General features: G+C 45.7%; 1 protein-coding gene across 6 annotated transcripts in view; it reads left to right on the plus strand.

Annotated features, from left to right (window-relative positions):
* The window catches only part of DOCK1 (dedicator of cytokinesis 1), a 489,580-nt gene that overhangs the window by 156,412 nt on the left and 314,217 nt on the right, over window positions 1–18,951 (plus strand). For all 6 annotated transcript variants that reach the window (XM_064595456.1, XM_054508462.2, XM_054508463.2 and 3 more), the window contains 2 exons: window positions 9,897–9,967; window positions 10,732–10,838. In XM_064595456.1, the coding sequence (XP_064451526.1) occupies window positions 9,897–9,967; window positions 10,732–10,838 (178 nt within the window). The remainder of the gene's footprint in view (window positions 1–9,896; window positions 9,968–10,731; window positions 10,839–18,951) is intronic.

The raw sequence follows: 18,951 nt of genomic DNA on the forward strand, positions 1-18,951 counted from the left end.
CCGTGTGTCCAGTGCCGGGGGACGAGGGGTGAAACAGGTGCAGGCCCCAGGCCCTTGTTGCGGTAGTGTGCCTTACAACAGAGAGAAGGTAGCTGGAGCAGGGGGCTCCCCCGTGTTTTCATAGACGGGTCATTGTAGGTTGGTGCGGCTTCTTGTGGCCAGAGTAGACCCGGTGGTCCAGGTCACGCCAGGCTGACCCAAGGGCTGAGAGCTTCTGCCTGCTGGGGACCTGTTTGTGACACAGCTGCATGGCTGGGAATGTTTTCGTCTGACCTAGTGGTTCTCAGCCAGGAGCTGTTTGAGAATATCTGGGCATCGTTTGCTTGGGACAGTGACTCTGTGTGTGTGTGTGTGTGTTGTGTTGTGTTTGGTGTGTGTGTGTGTATCTGACGTTTAATGGGCAGGAGCCAGTGGTGCAACTTTGCTAAAGACACTCCCGCCCAGGTGAGACCCTTGACCCGAAGTTGTTGTTATTCTCCCAGGAAGGCATGACAGATTGTTGTTTTGTTTCCCTGTGTGTTTTTAATTGAGGTAAAAGCCTCATAATAAAACATTCCCTAAACAGTTTTCACAGTTCAGTAGTATTAACTGTGTTCATATTGCTGTGGACATCTCTGGAACTTTTTCGTCTTGCACAACTTAAACTCTGTCCCCATTAGACAACAGCATCCCATCCCCGAAGCCCCCAGCCCAGGCAGCCACCATTCTGCTTTCTGTCTCTGTGACCGTGACAACTTGAGATATCTTGGATAAGTGGGATCGTGCAGAATGTGTCTTTTTGTGCCTGGCTTATTTCACTGAGGGTCATGTCCTCAAGGTTCATTGATGGTGCTGCACATGTCAGAATCCCTTTCTTTCTTAAGCCTGAATTACACTCCATCGGATATATATACCGCTTCTTCTTTCTTTATTCATCCACTGATGGACATTGGGTTGCTTTTACCTCTTGGCTGTCGTGAATAGTGCTACAATGAACATGGGTGTGCGCATCACTCTTCAGGATCCTGCTTCCATGGCTTTTGGTTATATTCCCGGATGTGAAATTGCTGGATCATATGATAATTCTATTTTTAATTTTTGAGGAAACTCCATCCTGTTTTCCTTGGTGGCTGTACCGGTTTGCATTCCCACCAACAGCGTGCAAGGGTTCCTGTTTCTTTGCCCAACACCCCTCCCTTCCTTCTTTCCTAGCAGCTATCTTAATGGATATAAGATGATAGCTCATTGCGGTTTTGATTTGCATTAATGGTTAGTGCATCTTCCCATATATTTGTTGGCCGTAACATGGATTTTTAAGTGTAGGAGCTTATATTGGATTTATTGAAGAATCTTAGTAAATGTGTACGTCTTTCATTATTTAATTTATTTTTGGTTTGGACTTGGTGATATTTAAACATGAAACTACTCCTAGGAATGATTTCTTTCAACTGCTAAGTTGTCAGTTGGGATTGAATGAACCAACGTTGGCGGTAGAGATGGGGAATGCTATTTTAAAGACCAGTGTCTTGTCTTCTTAAAGGAATCTTGATTATAAAAAAGAAGAGTTACTTTTAGATTTGAGCTACATTATATGTAGGTAGTCTTTTTTAATAATAGGGTATAAGAAGTAGAAGCAATCACTGTCATCCTCTTTTTGGTTGTTGTTCTGGATTACAGCAACACGGGCAGCAGGGTGACTCCAAAGTGCTCTGTGTTTCTGTCCAGCCATCTGCCCTGTTTCTTCCATTCCTCCCGAAAGGCACAAGCTCAGGTCTAGGGGCTCCTGTTGGCCGAACTGGTCTGGCTCCGCGTTCCTGTATCAGAAATGCCCTGGTTCTTTGGAGGTTGTTCGGCTATGCCCCAAATCTTCCAAAGATGCAGCTCTTAAGTCTGAAGGGAGAACTTGTGGGTCTTATATATTTGAGCTCAGAACCTCCAAATGGAATCATTTTAATATGCGTTTTCTTGAGAAATATGTAAATTAATAATTGCTTCATACATTATTCAAGGAAAACTTATTTTGTATCACTGATAGCTCTTGTAATCTTATATAAAGATATGCTAATGGATTTAATTAAAATAATTATACTGAATAATGTAGCCTGAACTTTACCCTAAAATAGTGTCTATTAATCATCATCAGTAGTAACAGTTTTAGCCAGAGAGACACTTACAACATTGAACTGATACTGGGTAGAAGGTGCATTTTCTATTTTGTTTTATGGCTTGGATTAAGTTGGCATTCTCACGAGCTGCATGATGATTAAATTTGCTTAGAGGAGAGTATGCAATTTATTTAATTTCTTCAACCTGAACTATTTCAGCGGTTAGAAAACTTCTAGCATTTTCTGCCACTTCATAATCCTTTCTATATATTTAATCTTTCTTTCCCTCTGAAACTGTAGTTTCAAGATGCTTCTTGTCTGTTTGATTTAGGTCTGACCTTACTCCCCGCACCCGAGCTGCCATTGCTGGATATCATGAGTTCTTGATTGCCAGGATATTAGGTGATGGACTCACTTTTAGGAGGGGCCCTTAGCAACTTGCCTGTCTTTTAAGAGAAATAGAAATAGCTTTACTGCTGGCCGTGGTTCTTTCTAATTTTGTTTCTGGTATCTTTGCGCCGCTCACTGGCTTTCAATCAGTGCTCAGTGGTGGGGAGCCCTGTTGTATTTGGAGGTGATTTCAGTTTTACCTAAAGCTTCGTGGGCCAGGGTGTGCAGGGGACTCAGGCGTGTGTCCCCAGCATGCCAATATAAACGTGTCTGTTCCCCAGAGGTCCAAGTACATTTAGAATTGGACTGGTCCATCCTCAGGTGGGCAGATGAAAGCTTTGCCAAGTTCAAAGAGAAAAGCAAGCTAGGACTTAAAATGCCATTACATTAATTTGCTTAGGTTTAAAGTCAAACCTGAAGAAATAACTTTCTTAGAAAGCAAACATTGATTTGATAAGTACAGTTATGTCTTAAAAGACAGGAGATGAGTAAACAAAGCTAAACACAGTGAAGTCATCTAAATTCCTATATTGTGCTGTTCTCTTCCTGGCTAGGCCGTGTCAGAATGGGGGTACTCTGACGGGTTATGTGGCAATTTATTTAGAGAGAGTGCATCCTCGAATGGGGAGAGGGCCAGAGGGAGAGGAAGAGAGAATCTCAAGCGGACACAGCGCTGGGCATAGAATCCGACTGGGGTGGGGCTCGATCTCATGATCTGAGATCATGACCTGAGCCAAAATCAAGAGTCAGATGCTCAATGGACTGAGCCCCCCAGGCGCCCCTCAACTCTGTCTCCCGATGCATCCTGTAGACCTTGTGCCCCTCCACTCCTGTCCCCCAGACCACACCCCAGTGAACTGATTAGTGATTGTCACCCTGGTGCATGGAGCCCCGCTAAGGCGCTGTGGGCCGGGGGCCTTGTTGGCGTGCTGGCCCCGCATATTCTGAGCAAGATTTTGTTTAAATAACAAACCAATTTTTAAAAAATAATAGAAATAGGATAAGAGAAGAAAAAAAGTCCTCAAATGCCTCCTATTCCTATCATCCTGAGTTCTGTGATACGGCAAATTATTCTCCTCCGTATTTACCACTTTGTATAGGACTTTATAAATGAAAGTTTCCACCGAATGTGAAGTCACATTGAGAGTTGTACACGCTCAAGAGGGTTTTCATGCCAGCATCGCACACATCCCGTGTTCTCCCACCCCACCATGGGTCGGCAGCAGTGGCCACCATCTGTTGAACGCCCGCGATGTGTTTGGGAGAGCATGCTGAGCGTATCATGCACGCAGCGTCATTCCATCCTGCCAACAGTCTCTGGACGCCGGCGCTAGTAACCAGCACGTTTTACCAGTGAGAACCACTCACAGGACGTGCCGTCTTCCTAGGTTCCCGCAGCGAGTGGCGGAGGCAGGCTTTGTGTGCACACGGCTTGGCTCTGGGACCTGTGTCCGTGTCCCAGGTACGGCGCTGCCTCCTGTGTGTCACGCCGGTGTGGGTTCTCTTGCCTGCATCCGGGACTTTCTGTCCGGGGGCGGGGGGGGGTCTTTCTGCCGATGAGATGCCACCCAGCACTGTCTCTCGTCCGTGCAGGAGCCCTCACTCTTGTTTGTCCTGTGCTCTACACCTTGGAAAGCTCTCAGAGCAGCTGCTCCTTCTCCTTGAAGGAGACCTGAATTTAGTGAAGCAGCCTAACTCCACAGAGAAAACGAAGCCTTTTGCTGCAAGCATGAGCAGAAACCCAAACACTTGAGGTTCTTGACAAATAACCAATATTAGAAACAGGCAGAGCTAGTTTTTCGGTTGGGAAAGTCAGAGCCCACGGTGGCGCGGACATCAGCGTCCCTGCCTCTTCTGTCCGGCTCATCAGACTGGAGGGCATAGAGTTGTTTCTCTTGGCTGAGGATGGGGATTTCTGTGGGCCCAAAGCAAACAGGTGGAGTGTCTCTTGAGAATTAAGAGGTGATTTTATATAGAGCTCTGTCAGTCTGGATGTCATGGGGTGTCTGCTGTGTGTAAGAGCCTCGGCAGGGCTTGAGCGAGCCGAGAGAGGAGAACTAGCCCTGCCGTTACCTCAGCAGCTCTGTTCTGGGGACACAGACACACCAGCCTTCTTTTCCAGCCCGGAGTAGGAGTCTCTCTGGACGCCCAGCCGGAATCCATGTGTCTTGAAGAAAACGATGTCTAAGCGACAGATGGAGGAGTAATCAGGGGTTAACGCTGAGTGTTTTGGGGCGACAGAGGGAGTAGCGTTCAGGGAAGCAGTGGTCCAGGGAGAGGGAACTCTCGTGCACCGCCTGCTGTCTGGAAGGGGCTCCACCGGTTGGAGAGGGTCAGAGGCAGGTGGAGGCCTCTGAGCAGAGACCCCAGGGAGGTGGAGGCAGAGCCTCGGACGGTGCTCGCTAGTCAGGCTGGTATCCCAAGACTTGGGGGATGCATCAAAGTCTCTACGTGAGAAGTGCATCTGATCTCAGGAAAGCTGCTCTGGCTGCAGCCTGAGGCGTGAGCTTGAGGGGGTCCACGTAGAGGTGGGAGGTCAGACGGGAGGCTGCAGCAGCAGTGACAGAGACAGATGGACCTGGACCAGGTCGTAGAAACCGTAGGAGTGGAGAAGGTGGTAGAACCACGGCACGTAATGGTAAGGCTCCACCGCGCTTTGTGATTGGTCTGGAGCGGCTATGAAGCAGAGGGAGCATCCTGGTGAGGCTGTGACCTGGGGACTCCGCCGTGCGGTGCCCTGAGCTGCGGCGTCCCGGGAAGGCCAGGTGGCGGACTGGCCTGTGGCAGGTGGAGCCTGCAGCTTCTGTGGGACAGCCACGCGCAGAAGCGCAGTGGCCGTTGTGTGTGGGTGTGACGCGCAGGAGGAAGGTGGGGTCCCTCAGGGCTGTGTGGAGGAAGGACAGAAGTCTAGAATGGGACTCCAAGGACACCCACCTTCAAAGGGATGGTGGGGACAGGGCCCTGCAAGAAAGCAGGGGAGGAGTGAGCACGGAGGAAGGCCAGGCAGGTGAGGGAAGGCTCACCTAGGCCGAGGCCACTGGCCTCCTTGGCGGGAATGGAGACGAGGTGGGGCTGCAGAGGGGCTATGGAGGGCAGAGGTGGGAGTATGCTGGGCAGCGGACACTGCTGGTGCAGGATGGGAGGGAGGCGCCTGGGGCTATCCTCCGGAGGGACCGGCGTGAGCTCACATGCAGAGGGAAGGAGCCAGCTGATGTGAGGACTGAGTCACCTGGAAGGAGGAGGGGTGACAGAGGGCAGAGGGTCTGCGCTGAGCCCAGGGGCAGGATTCAGTCCGTTGGAGGTGGACGCCCCCTCTCTCAGCCTGGGTGGTGCACAGATGTGTGGGCGCTCCTGGTTGGAGCCTGCTCGTCCCATTCTCTTCATTCCCTCTGTTCCGTCCTTGGTTACTTAAGCCGGGCTTGATGGCAGGTGCGTGGTCATCTCTGTTCTCTCTAAACCCAAGTACCTGTAGTACTGGCTGTAGGATCTTGTTCTGTTAGGCAAACTTCTGTGTTAGACAGTATTTTGGGGTCACAGTGGGCACATGTCCCTTTTGGTGGGCGTCACTGTGACCTCTGGTTGGGCGGAAGCCCTAGGGAGCCCTGGCCCTGCCCTGGAGCTCAGTCTGCCTGGGTAATGCGGCGCCCGGCCGTCCCATAAAGGCCCGTCCTGTTTGTCTCCGTCTGCTTCGCCCTCGTGAAATGGGGGTAACCTGCAGTAACTCGATACATTGCCAAGTTGAATCTCATAGGAGGGAGTTGGGATCCCTTGATCTGGCTGGCTTTGAAGGACAGGGTCAACACCTAGAAAGCAAGCCTTGGTGAATGTGCAGTGCAGAACACTGCTTTCCTGCCCCATCTCATCGAGCCAGTGCGGCACAGAGGTAGGCGGTGATGAGTCGTGTGCTGGCTTCGCGCTCACCGTGGACGTGCTCAGCCTTGCTCCAGATCCCAGCAGTGTGAATCTGGACACATGACTTCTCTGCGTGCCTCTGCTCTGTCATCTGTGAAAGGGGATAGCAGACCTTTCCCATGTTCTTCTGAGGATGTATTGTGTCCATAGAGTGGAGCATCTAGAAGAGCCTGAGGCACGGACAGAATATTCCCAAGCTACAAATTAGGAAACGTGAACTCATTTGAAGCAATGGGAATCGACCACTTACCTCTTAGGCACCAGTGTTGAGATTCAAGAACATTCTCTCAGGCCTTTTCCATGCCTGGCTACCCAGGCAATAAATATAGTTTTATTCATTTTGAAAATTAAGGTTCTGTTTGCGTAGAGTCATATAGTAGAGTGCCATCACCGCCTGCATTCCTGCTTCCCCCAGTGTAGACAAGCCCTCCTCCACCTCCAACCTATAGGTGTGCCTTTTCCAGAGTGTTTTGAAGATGGAATCACACGGTATGTAGCCTTTTGAGTTTGTCTTGTTTTACTTCTCAGAGCGCATTTGAGATTCATCCATGTAGTGTGTAACAGGAGCTTGATTTTTTTTTTTTTTTATTACCGAGTAGTGTTGCATTGTATGGATTCACCTCTTGAGGGACTTGAGTAGTTTCTACTTTTTGATGATTACAAATAAAACTACTGTAAACATGCACATGCAGGGGCGCCTGGGTGGCTCAGCCGTTAAGCGTCTGCCTTCGGCTCAGGTCATGATCCCAGGGTCCTGGGATTGAGCCCCGCATCGGGCTCCCTGCTCCGCGGGAAGCCTGCTTCTCCCTCTCCCCCTCCCCCTGCTTGTGTTCCCTCTCTCGCTGTCTCTCTCTGTCAAAAAAAAAAAAAAAAAAAAAAAAAAACATGCACATGCAGGGTTTCGTGGGAGCGTTAGGTTTGCAGTTCATTGGGTCAAGACTCAGGAGTACAGTCGCTCGGCTGTATGGGGAGTGCATTTCTGACTTCATGAGAAACTGTCTTGTGCTTTTCTGCAGTTGCTGACCTTGTTTTGCATTCAGCCCAGCAGCCTACGCAACAGCACTTGAGATTGTCAGGTCTTTTTTTTTTTTTTGCAATTCTAATAGGTGTTAGTGATATTTCACTGTGGTTTTAATTTGCATTTCCCTGGTGACTAACGATGCTGAGCATCTTTTCAAGGGCTTATTTGCCATCCATATATCTTCTTCGGCAAAGTGTCTTTTCAAATCTTTGGCCTATTTGGGGGGAAGACTGTTTTCTCATTATTGAGTTTTAAGTGTTCTTTGGATATGCTGTATACAAATCTTGATCAGATACGTGTTTGCAGTTACTTTCTCTTAGTGTGTGGTGACTCATCTTTTATTATCTTTGCAGTGTGTTTTAAAGAGCAGAAGTTTTTATTTTGATGAACTACAGTTTATTTTTTTCTTTTACAAATTGTGCTTTTGGTATCCTACCTAAGAAATCGCTGTTTAGCCCATCACAAGTATCTTCTAGAAGTTGTGTAGTTTTTAAGTTTTATGTTTAAGATGTATGATCCACTTAAAGTTAATTTTTGTATAGGGTGTGAGGTATGGAACCAGTTTCACTTGGTGGGGTAGGGGAGGGGCCTGTGTTCCTTTGTTGCAAACAGTTGACCATATATATTCAGGGTATTATGTTAAAGTGGGCTTTTGCTGTCAAAAAACAAAATTCAGCTGAGTAAATTTGAAGATATAATTGGCCTTATTCAATGATTTACGAATTGGACAGCATCCCATCTAGCAAGTAGAAAGGAGCTCTGAAGAGCTAGACAAAATGAGACTTTTATAGGCAGAAGGAGACAGGGACAAGGAAAGAGCAGGCTACCTCTTCCTTCTTCGAGGGATGGAAGGGGTTGTCAGGTGGATTACCTCAGTAGTACTGACCAGAAAGTTCCAGATTGACTAGTTTTTTTTTTTTTTTAAGGTATTTATTTATTTGAGAGAGAGCACACAAGCAGGGGGAGGGGCACAGGGAGAGGGAGAAGCAGGCTTCCTGCTGAGCAAGGAGCCTGACATGGTTGGGGCTCGATCCCAGGACCCTGGGATCACGTGACCTGAGCTGAAGGCAGATGCTTAACCGACTGGGCCACCCAGGCGCCCCTCCAGATTGAGTAGTTTAATCTTATGTTCCTGGGAGAGGCTGAAACTGCAGTTTGTTTAGGTATGAAGCCTTGGTTTGCTGACATGGAGGTTAGCACAAGTGACTCCATTTTGACTGATTTATTTATTTTTTAATTGTTATGTTAATCACCATACATTACATCATTAGTTTTAGATGTAGTGTTCCATGATTCATTGTTTGTACATAACACCCAGTGCTCCATGCAGAACGTGCCCTCTTTAATACCCATCACCAGGCTAACCCATCCTCCCACCTCCCTCCTCTCTAGAACCCTCAGTTTGTTTTTCAGAGTCCATCGTCTCTCATGGTTCGTCTGATTTATTTTTTTAAACACTACTTTTTTGCTTTCAGAAAATAATGCTAACAGTTGTTTATGCAGTAAGTGTAGTATTTTCCAGTGTTCAAAGTGTTATCCTGTTTTCTTTTCAGCTTGATTTTGAACTTTAATACAACCTCTGGATATCCTTGGCATGAGCATTATTTCCCCCATTTCATTCTGGGAGGTGGAGCCCAGCCTGGTACAAGGAGTTACACAGAGTCATAGATTCTAGAGGGGGGCCCACCATGGTCAGAACACTTGAAAATCCACGAACTTTTCCCATCAGGGTGTAGCTGGGGCTCAGGCTGCCCACTAAACTGAGTTTGGATTCTGTCTCTGTTCAGTTCTCACGGTGTGATCAGGGGCAGAGGAATTATCTTCTCCATTGGCAGGTTCCTTGCTGTCCAACAGCCAGCTCCCTGTCAGATGTCTGTTGGAATGAAAGATAAAATATACAAGGGTCCTAGCGCAGCACATAGCATGTAGTAGGATCCATCATGATTACCATCACTCTTATTTTTTGAGACTGTAGATTTTCTGGATGATACAAGATATGAACATAAGAGATAAAGTTACTAGAGAAAAAGCACAGATTCCTAATTAAGGGATGCACGGACATATAGAAAACAGTTTTGGAGTGGAACAAAGACAATCATTTTAGATGTTGAATGTGAAGGAGCTGCAGTGATTTGAATGGTAGGGAATCTGTGAAGACACAGATCTTCATCCGCCATAGCTTCATTAGGGTTAAGGAGAAAATCACACAAAAGCTTAGCGCAGTATAGACATTCAGTCAACAGGCAATAACTGTTGGCCTCTGTGGAATTATTATGTGTCAAGATAACCAGGTAACAAATCACCATTGTTTGTGGATCACAGGTTTTTTTCTTTGCTCTATTTTTGTTGTGTTTGGTAATCTCATCGTCTCATCTAGAAACTGATCTTTCCCTTCTTGCTATGTCTGTGGTTCTTCCTTGTAATTACAGATTTGTATTAACATTTGCCAGACTGCACTAGGCTCAGCATTCTTTGCTCTTGGTTTGCAGGGGGCGGCGTTGAAGTACTTGCCAACTATTGTCAACGATGTGAAGTTGGTGTTCGATCCCAAAGAGCTCAGGTAAGGAAGCACCTGAGGGGCAGGCTTCCCACATCTTTCACTCTGCCTCCTTTCCCTGCAGGGAGCTTATGAGAGGCTCGAGGCTCAGTCTCATGCTGGCAGACATCAGTGCCCTGGATCATTCTAGAACAAACACATGCTGGTTGTGGTGTCTATGACACTTCCCTAATTGTGACTTTATATGGAAAAGACATCATCTGTCAACACAATATTTTCTTTAGAGGATTGCTTGTAGGCCAATGGGTAGATCATACAAATTTGGCATTTTGTGTTCTTTTGAGGTTGAATTTCACAATGTGGTGGTTGGGTTTTTGTTTTGTCTTCAGCACCTAAAATATCTGACACTGGAGATTTACTATGCACTCCCCTCCCCTGCCCCTCAGCATGCACAACCGCTCTTCATGAGCTCCTAACTGACGGACTGCAAGCCTCAGGCAGAATGGTCAGGAGTTGTCACTTAAGATAATATTAATAATATTAACAAAACCACAGCAAACCTCAATTTCTTCATATCCTAGCCAACACTTGTTGTTGTCTCTCTTTTGGATTATAGCCCTTTGAGTGGGTACGAAGTGAAAAATAACATTTTAAAGCATCATTTTGTTGGATGAGATGTTGGCCCATATTGGATAATGGGCAATCTCCAACATTCTGGTAGAGCTTAATCACCATTTACTAACCTTGCATCTTGGTACCGTCTTGAACACAGTGGATCATTTTGCTGTATATCCCTAAACTCTTTTCACTTGTGTTTTTCATTATAGCAAAATGTTTACTGATTTCATCCTAAATGTTCCCATGGGTTTGCTGACCATTCAGAAGCTGTATTGCTTGATTGAAATCATTCACAGTGACCTCTTCACACACCATGGTGAGTCGAACCCTGAGAATCATGAAATTGTCACATCATTCATTGTCTAAAGGCCTTGTCCCTTCTGAATTCTCTCCTCCATGCCAACAGGAGTGGAGGCTGCAACCAATTAAAACAGCTCCATTACAAGACAGGAAGATTTAGCCCCTACAAGAAGAATGGTAATTGACACACAGTGGAGTAATAGATCATTGAAAGATGAAGGGGAAAACCTCGTAGTCTGTAATTTAGGTGTACACCAAAGCCCTAAAATAATCAGCTTACATTGTAGCCTTTAAGATGTGTGATTGTCTATCCTGGGGAGGCAATCACCTGCTTCCATTCAGATGATTGCAAAGAAAAATGTCAAGTTTTCTTTAAATTTAGAAATAATGGTTGTCTTTCCTCAATTTTGCATTCTTTGACAGGGTTTCCTCAAACCCTGCTCAAAGTAATAAGAATTTTAATGATTCCTCAACTCATTTATCCTGAGGAACACCTTCTATTTCCCCACGTTATCTCCCTACCCTTTTTATTAATCATTTTCTTTCTATTTGGACAGATTGAATTAATATTTTACACTTGTCAAGCAGTTTTTTTTTGAAAGCTTAAAACCTATGCATAATTCCACAACCTTTCTCATTTAGTAGAGGCAGATGTGGGGACCGTTGAGTGACATTCTGACTGAGAGGCACAGATTTCTACTCTTCTGTTTGTTTCCAGATATTTGGCTATTGCATTAGTTTTCTTTTGTCCCCGTGTGTGGTGTTTCAGGGATGGAGCAGCCTGGCCGGGGATTTCCTGTTGAGCTCTTGGCTGCGCCGAGAACTCAGTGTATGTCTAGATTAGTCTTTTGTATCTTCTGGGCTCCTGTACCCTGTGCTTTCCTGCTGGTTTTAACCTGATTTCTTGATTGAACTTTATCACTGCACTGGAGTTTACGCTTACTGCTAAGGCTTCTGTGAAGCAAAAATGTTAAGACTTCATTTGAGTGGGAGTGTTTCTTTTTGAGAGAAACCAGCAAACCAAGAAGTGAGTGGGTTTCTGCATCCCCTCCAAACCTCTGTGTCTGGGCCACAAGCCCATTGCTCACTTGCATAAATGAAAGTCAGCTCGATTGCCATAGGTTGGGATTCAAAAGCACAAAAATCTCTTTAAGCTACCATTCCCGACTGTCCATACTTTAGGGTCTCATTGGAGGGCCGGGTCTTGAATTATTCATTCTCCAGGTGTCTTCTAAAGTTTGGTGAAACTATGGGGTTCAAGAGGGCATGATGATGGGGGTGATGCATGGGGACTTCTGCTTCGTTGTTTCTTTCCATATTGATGACATTTTATACCAGGACAAGTAAAATCCCGTGGAAGTTTTCTATTTGGATTATATTAGGTAGGTTATTGATGTCCCTTCTTCTAACCATCCAACCCCAAGACACACACCACCACCACCACCACCACCACAAACCACTTCACTGAACGAACAATTATCAATGGATTGATTATACTTTTACTGACTGTTGATATAGGGAAGTCCTTCTTCCCCGTATTGCATAATTTCTGTTGCAAAACTTTGTGCCACGTATCACTTCGCTGTCTTCGAATAAGGACCTAAAACATAAATGGTTCAATTAAGAATATTTAAAATAGGGGCGCCTGGGTGGCTCAGTTGTTAAGCGTCTGCCTTCGGCTCAGGTCATGATCCCAGGGTCCTGGGATCGAGTCCCACATCGGGCTCCCTGCTCAGCGGGAAGCCTGCTTCTCTTTCTCCCACTCCCCCTGCTTGTGTTCCCTCCCTTGCTGTCTCTCTCTGTCAAAAAAATAAATAAATAAAATCTTAAAAAAAAAAAAAAGAATACTTAAAATAGAAATTCTTTTAAGAAAACATTTCAAGGGAATGTTTTTTTCTAGTGAAACTTATCTTTATTTCCTTAGCTAGTAGAAAGCTGGAAGGGACCCTTCTATTTATTTTTGGTAATTTTTTCAGCTGTGGTATTTGGTGATTGTCAGGTTGTGTGAAATATGTGAATCGAGACTGAGCAGGAGCTCTGAGAGCCACCGTTCACCTGAAGCCTCATGTCTTAGAAGCAGCCTCCCAGCTGCCCAGTCAGTAGCCTTGTCTTAAGCCACCACTCACAGCCCAGACTCACTTCCAGATGCTCACGGGTGATCCGGAAGTGTTTTAGAACACGTTGTCCTATGTTCAATGTGAAAAAGCCCCACGCCCGCCCCCCTGCCTGCCTGCAGGCTTTAAGTGTTAAGAATCTTTCTGGGGGGGCGCCTGGGTGGCTCAGTTGTTAAGCGTCTGCCTTCGGCTCAGGTCATGATCCCAGGGTCCTGGGATCGAGCCCCGCATCGGGCTCTCTGCTCTGCAGGAAGCCTGCTTCTCCCTCTTCCATTCCCCCCTGCTTGTGTTCCCTCTCTCGCTGTCTCTCTCTCTCTGTCAAAATAAATAAATAAAATCTTTAAAAAAAAAAAAAAAAAGAATCTTTCTGGGAAGGGATCCCGAAGACAACCCTGATTTTTCTCATCTGCAGGCTCCCTGCTTCTTCAAGGCGGCCTACAGCCGTCTTCCCTCCTTGTCAGGAAAGATGAATCAGTGGAAGTCGTCCGGTTGGTCTGTTCTCACAAAGATGTCATTACTTTGTAAAATATCCTCTGCCACATTTGGTATAAATCATTGAAGCTACAGTATTTTCTGATGAGATGTGATGGCCCTGATTTTCCTGCTTTGTTCCAGTTCTTGTTAATTTGTAACAATGGTCCTGGTCCGTGTGCTCTTCCTGATCCCAGTGGAGCCAGTCAGCCTATCACCCCACGTGTCCAGAGTTCTAGAACCGGATATAACCAGAGTTAGCTGCCTAAGCCACCGAAGCTGCTGGCCCGTAGTAAATGTTCTCTTGAGGATGTGGTCCGGGTGCATGACCCTGTGGCTCCTCCAGGTTCCCCAGCGGGGGCTCCAGGCCCTGTCTTTGCTCACCGGCATGTGCGTTGCCTTACTCATAGAAGGGGCTCACTTAGTTGCTTTGCTCTAAAACGTTGCTTTCCTCCTCCCCCCAATATCGAATACATTCTGTAGTTGGAGGTGTGTCCCTTCAGTGGGAGAGCCAGGCTGATGTGTGTGCAGCAGGACTGGCTGGGAACACTGACACTGGGATTGCTGTTCTGCGGAGAGGCCTTCCTTTGCCAGGTGCGGGTCCCAGTAAGCTGCGGCTTGCAGTGCCCTCTTGTTTCAGCCTTGTTTTCCCAACTGCTGCTTCTCTGTCCTCTGAAGGACACAGAAACGGAGGATGGATGATCCAGCTGAGTTTGCTAGGCTATGGCAGGAGATGTGTGTTTTGACAGAGAGGGTCGTTTGACCCCAGTGGGTGTGGACACCTTAGCTGCTCTCACTGTCACTGTCCACGAACAGGTGTCCCAGCCGCCGTGCTCCTTCTGGATCAGGGCCTTGCGACTCCTGCTTCTTCTGCAGCCGCCACCCTGGTCAAAGGAAATGGGAGCTCTGCACAGAGCTGTCCCGCCCACGGCTTGTTTCCAGTTGCATCAGGGCTCCCGGCAGAACCTGGAACATAGTCTGCCTTACAGTTGTTGCAAGAGTGGCCGTGGCCTTGTCCCGACTTCTGTACGGGGGAGGCACGGCTCGTAATAGAGAGACCTCTCCCGGGTGTGAGAAGGCTCTTCAGGAGCTGGGGTGTGCCCGGTGGCCCCGGCAGATGTCTGCCCCATAGCGTGCTGATAAAGCCAGCGCCAGGGCCCGGAGACTCGACTACTCACAGCGCGCGGTTGCCTGTCAGCGCCATCAGCCTTGACCTGAGCCCGTGGCCCTCTCCTTTAACTTCGATTTGTAAAAATAAATAAATAAATGAATGAATGACTTGTTTGCATCATTTCTCCTACCAATGATTTTACTTCCTCATTAATCAAGAACTGTGTATTTCTGAAGGCCTCTCTGTGATGAGGGCGGGGGGTACACAACAGGACTGAGTGCGTGGGCTTCATGGTCACACTGCCTGGCTTCGAATCCTGCCTCTAGTACCTGCTAACTCACTGACCTTCGACAAGTTACCCTCCTGGCTTCAGCTTCCTCACCTGCCCTGTTCTTGTTGCCTATATCCTACATTTTGAAGATGAATGTATGTATAGTGCTGTGATTTGCATCTCTCATTTAGGCACAGTCGATCAGCTTTAGCTATGTCTCTCATTTTTGTGGGGGATTCAGTAAAAGATGGCAATTAAGATCTTGCCCTCATCGGGGAGGGTATTATCATGTCAAATACGAGCTAAAAGTCAATAGACCTGGATCAAATAAAGAAAAGGGTTATAGGGAGCTTCCTCCGAGAGGTGCTCTGATCACTCTGCACAGAACACCCCCAGCCACTCCACCCCAAGCCTGCTCCTGCCACTCCCCACCAACTGAAATCATGGCATAGTTTTTCTTTTTGGCTTGCTTTTTATCCGTGGTCTCGCCCTCGCATGAGAGATCCCTGAGCATGGCCTTCTTGTTCACATTGTAGCTGCTTGATCGCTGGCTCCTAGGATAGTGCCTGGCGTCAGGGATGTCCTCAGGGCGTATTTTTGCATGAACAAAAATGGACTTGGATGTCCACATCCAGCACTTCTTCTCAGGGAGCAGCACAGAGAAGGAAGGGTGATCTGTTGCATACATATGTAGTGCATTTGATTTAGGGGAGGAGAGGTTGTGTGTTTGCACAGGGAAGCTGGCTGTCTCTCGTACTCTTGGCTCTGAATGGATTGATCATGGAGGAGGAAGGAGTTGTCTTTGAGGAGGAATAACATAAGGAGAGATGGAAAACGAAGACTCCTGAGGGACTTAAGCTGTGGAGGGTCATCCGTGAGAAGTTTTGTAAAATCAAGATCATCTTTTTGCTCCTGATTTAGTTCTTTCTCAGTTTTGTGGAAATGTGAGGTGGGGGAGGGGGACAGTTCAGCTCTACTTCTGGATTCAAGATAGATTTTGTTAAAATTATGGAAAGTTTTAATCATAGAGAAAAATGGAAAGAAGAATGTAACATGCCTGCGGCCTCCTCACTGGGCTTCCAGACGTATCAAGTCCTGGTTGGTCTTGTTTTTATCTCTGTGCTCCTCCCCCAGATATTTTGAAGCAAATCCTAGCCACCACAGCATGTCATTTAGGATGGCTTTTCACAAGTACGGTGGTATTTAAAGAACGAATGACTTTGTTTTGGGAAAGGGAGGATGTGCAAAGGGGCTCGTCCCCAGGCTGGCATCTGCACTCCACCTTGGATGTTCCTGCTCCTGAGCGGAGGCGAAGGGCGTCCGACTCCTTAGCATGCTGTGCACAAGAGCCAATGAATGGGCGGTAATGGCTTCCAAGCGTTGTCCCGCGATGTGACTTGACTACTTGAAAGCTGGTTAAATAGATTATGTGCTTCACAAAAAGATGACTCTTGCATATAATCTGTGGTGTGGAGTGAGCAGATTTTCAAAGCAAGATACAAAGAGATAGAAAGGTCAGAGCTTCATGATTTGTGCATTTGTAGCTTTGTTCCCCTGTGATTATAGTGTTGCCCACATATCTGACAAAAGCTGTGAAAATTAAAGCTTAAATCCTATTATAGAAATGAAAAGTTTCAGAGTAATTAAATTAAAATAAACACTGGGACACCAAGGTTTAGGATTTATGCCCACAAAAACGTTTTACGTTAATGTTATAGCAATTGGGGAAAAAAGGAATCAACCTGAGATAGCATTAACTTTCAAATTAGTCAAGAGCATTGGACATACTTGCAAGATGCCTCTGAGTTAAGCCGAGAGAGCTTCTGGAACACACGCTCTCACCCACATGGGCTCCTTTCCACCGTGGCTCTGAACCGGAGACCTTTGAGAGAACTCATGCCAGTTAACGCTGTATCATCTTTGTCTTTCAGGAACTGACCTTTCCATATTCCCATACTGAAAGTGACCAAACCAACCCGAAGACTTTCTTTAGAGCTTATTATATACTTACCATTGTGTCTTAAATTTTTTGGGTTTTGCAAGGTAGGATAAGATTTAAAGAGTAAAGATGTGAAGACTTAGTGGCATGATAATCCCTTTATAGTCTTGGCAGGAGTTTAATACTCTTGGTGGATTACGTTGTTTTAAGCTCGCTATTCATTGGCACCCCTTTGTTTGTTTTTCATTTTTGGGTTTGTTTTTTTCCCCTGATGGTTGGAATCTAGCAGTGAGTAGGAATGGGAAGTGTGCCATCCCCTCGTTTTCTGGCCATTCCCATGGCTTTTTCTTTCAGTGTAGCAAACAGGCTCCTTTTAGACCGTGTTCGTCAGCCTCAGAAAACTTACTTGTGTTCCATTTTTGAACAATACAGAGCTTCTTCAAAATGTAGGCCTAGAGAGCTTAAATTATTTTCCTCATGCTTATTTTCAAGGTGAATGATTCTTCCAGTTATCAAGCAGAGTGATACTCTCCTTTTTAATGTTAGAAACATTAATTACAGCAGCCCTTTGAAATCTGAGGGCAAAGGCTCAGAGACCAATGGGGCTAGCTATTAGGAAATATTGAAGTCAGATTTCCTGACTATTTTTGTTGTGATTAATCCCAGATATAAAATTTTTATTTCTTAAAATCACTCTATCAATCAACTTCTTCTGCTTTAAATTGTAGAAAGAACAGCTACATGTTTAATACAGATTTATAATAAAATATACCTTCTTAATGCTTCGATCCATAAACAAATCAAAATAAAATCTCTTGAGCTTCTCCACTGTGAAAAATGGAGAGCTATTTCTCTTGATTGAGGGGATCTTAAACCTAGAGCTACTCTGCAGTAGTTTTGTTAACTTGAGGGATATTGTACAGAAAGGAAAATTGGGGTTGGGGCCGTCATGTGACACAGTCATGTAACGTTCCACATGTATAGCATTCTGGGATACTTTAATTAGTTAGTCGTGCTGATGACTTCTATGGAATGTTACTAGCTTTGAACCCCAAAGACCAGTTCTTGAAATAATGGTGGAATGTGAAATCATTTTCTCCTCTTCTATTTTTGAGACAATTTTAATCTTTATCTGTAAAGTACTGTACCTTTTTCATACCTCATTCTGTATATCACTCTATATCATTCATTATGAGTGTTTGAAAAGACTATCTGTTAAAACAGTGCAGCCTTTTTAGAAAGGGCTTATTGAATCTAGGAGGGTGAACTCAATTTCATTTTCTTAATTATATCCATTTCCATTCCATTATAATTTGTTGAGCACCTACCATGTGCTCAGGACTGTTGGTTAGCAAGTTTGATTCCTCTGAGAGGCTTCAGAGCCATCAGCTTAAAAACGTATAATTGGAAAAAGTAATTCTCTTAATTTACAGGTAAGGGCCCAGGAGTTAAGCAACAAGTCCTACTAATTTGTAAGCAAAATCCCAGGCAGGGAGCTGTCCACCACTGTGGTGCTGATTAAGGAGTTGCCTTGTTAGAAATCCATCGCCCACTCTGTTCTGAAACTATTTCACATCCACTGTATGAATAATACATTCTGAATACAGAACTCACTTCAAATGCCATATGGAACAAGATAAGATACAAATATATGAATAAACAAACATATAAATAAATGTAAAACTATGCAAAAATAAATAAGCAAAATTGCAGTGTTGTGCTCATGGAGTTGTCATACTTTTCTTTTTTGTGTGTGTGTGTTGGGACTCATATCTGTGATCAAACGGGTAGTTCCTCAGCTTGTATTTGGTCTGACCTTTATCATAGTCTGTTGATCCCTGGTTCTGTACCCACCTCTGGGTGGGCTCCTATCCCTGTTGCTTGATGTTGGGAGCAAGAAGAGCAACCTTAGAAGAGGCTGCCTCTATTGTCCTGTATCTGTTCATGCTCACACAGGGCATCAGGACGGCAAGTCTTTGAGTCTCCCCAGTTCATGATTCCTTCCAAGCTATATGAGATTAGTTCTGTACCCGCATGATAGGTTACCTACAGTAACTTGCTTGGGACAGTTGGGGGGAGCCCCAGGTCAGTCTGTCATCTCCCAGGTTCTCCTTGAAGACCCCATTCTTTTTCTGTTGCATAAACCCATCCCTGAGTGCACAGACCGTCCCTCAAGATGGAGTGGATTGGACTATAGGGTTTTGACACTGTTTTTAACATATA

Source organism: Mirounga angustirostris, unplaced genomic scaffold, assembly GCF_029215605.1.
Source record: "Mirounga angustirostris isolate CCGP_5_RB_7025 unplaced genomic scaffold, mMirAng1.0.hap1 SCAF_6, whole genome shotgun sequence".
Classification (NCBI taxonomy): domain Eukaryota; kingdom Metazoa; phylum Chordata; class Mammalia; order Carnivora; family Phocidae; genus Mirounga; species Mirounga angustirostris.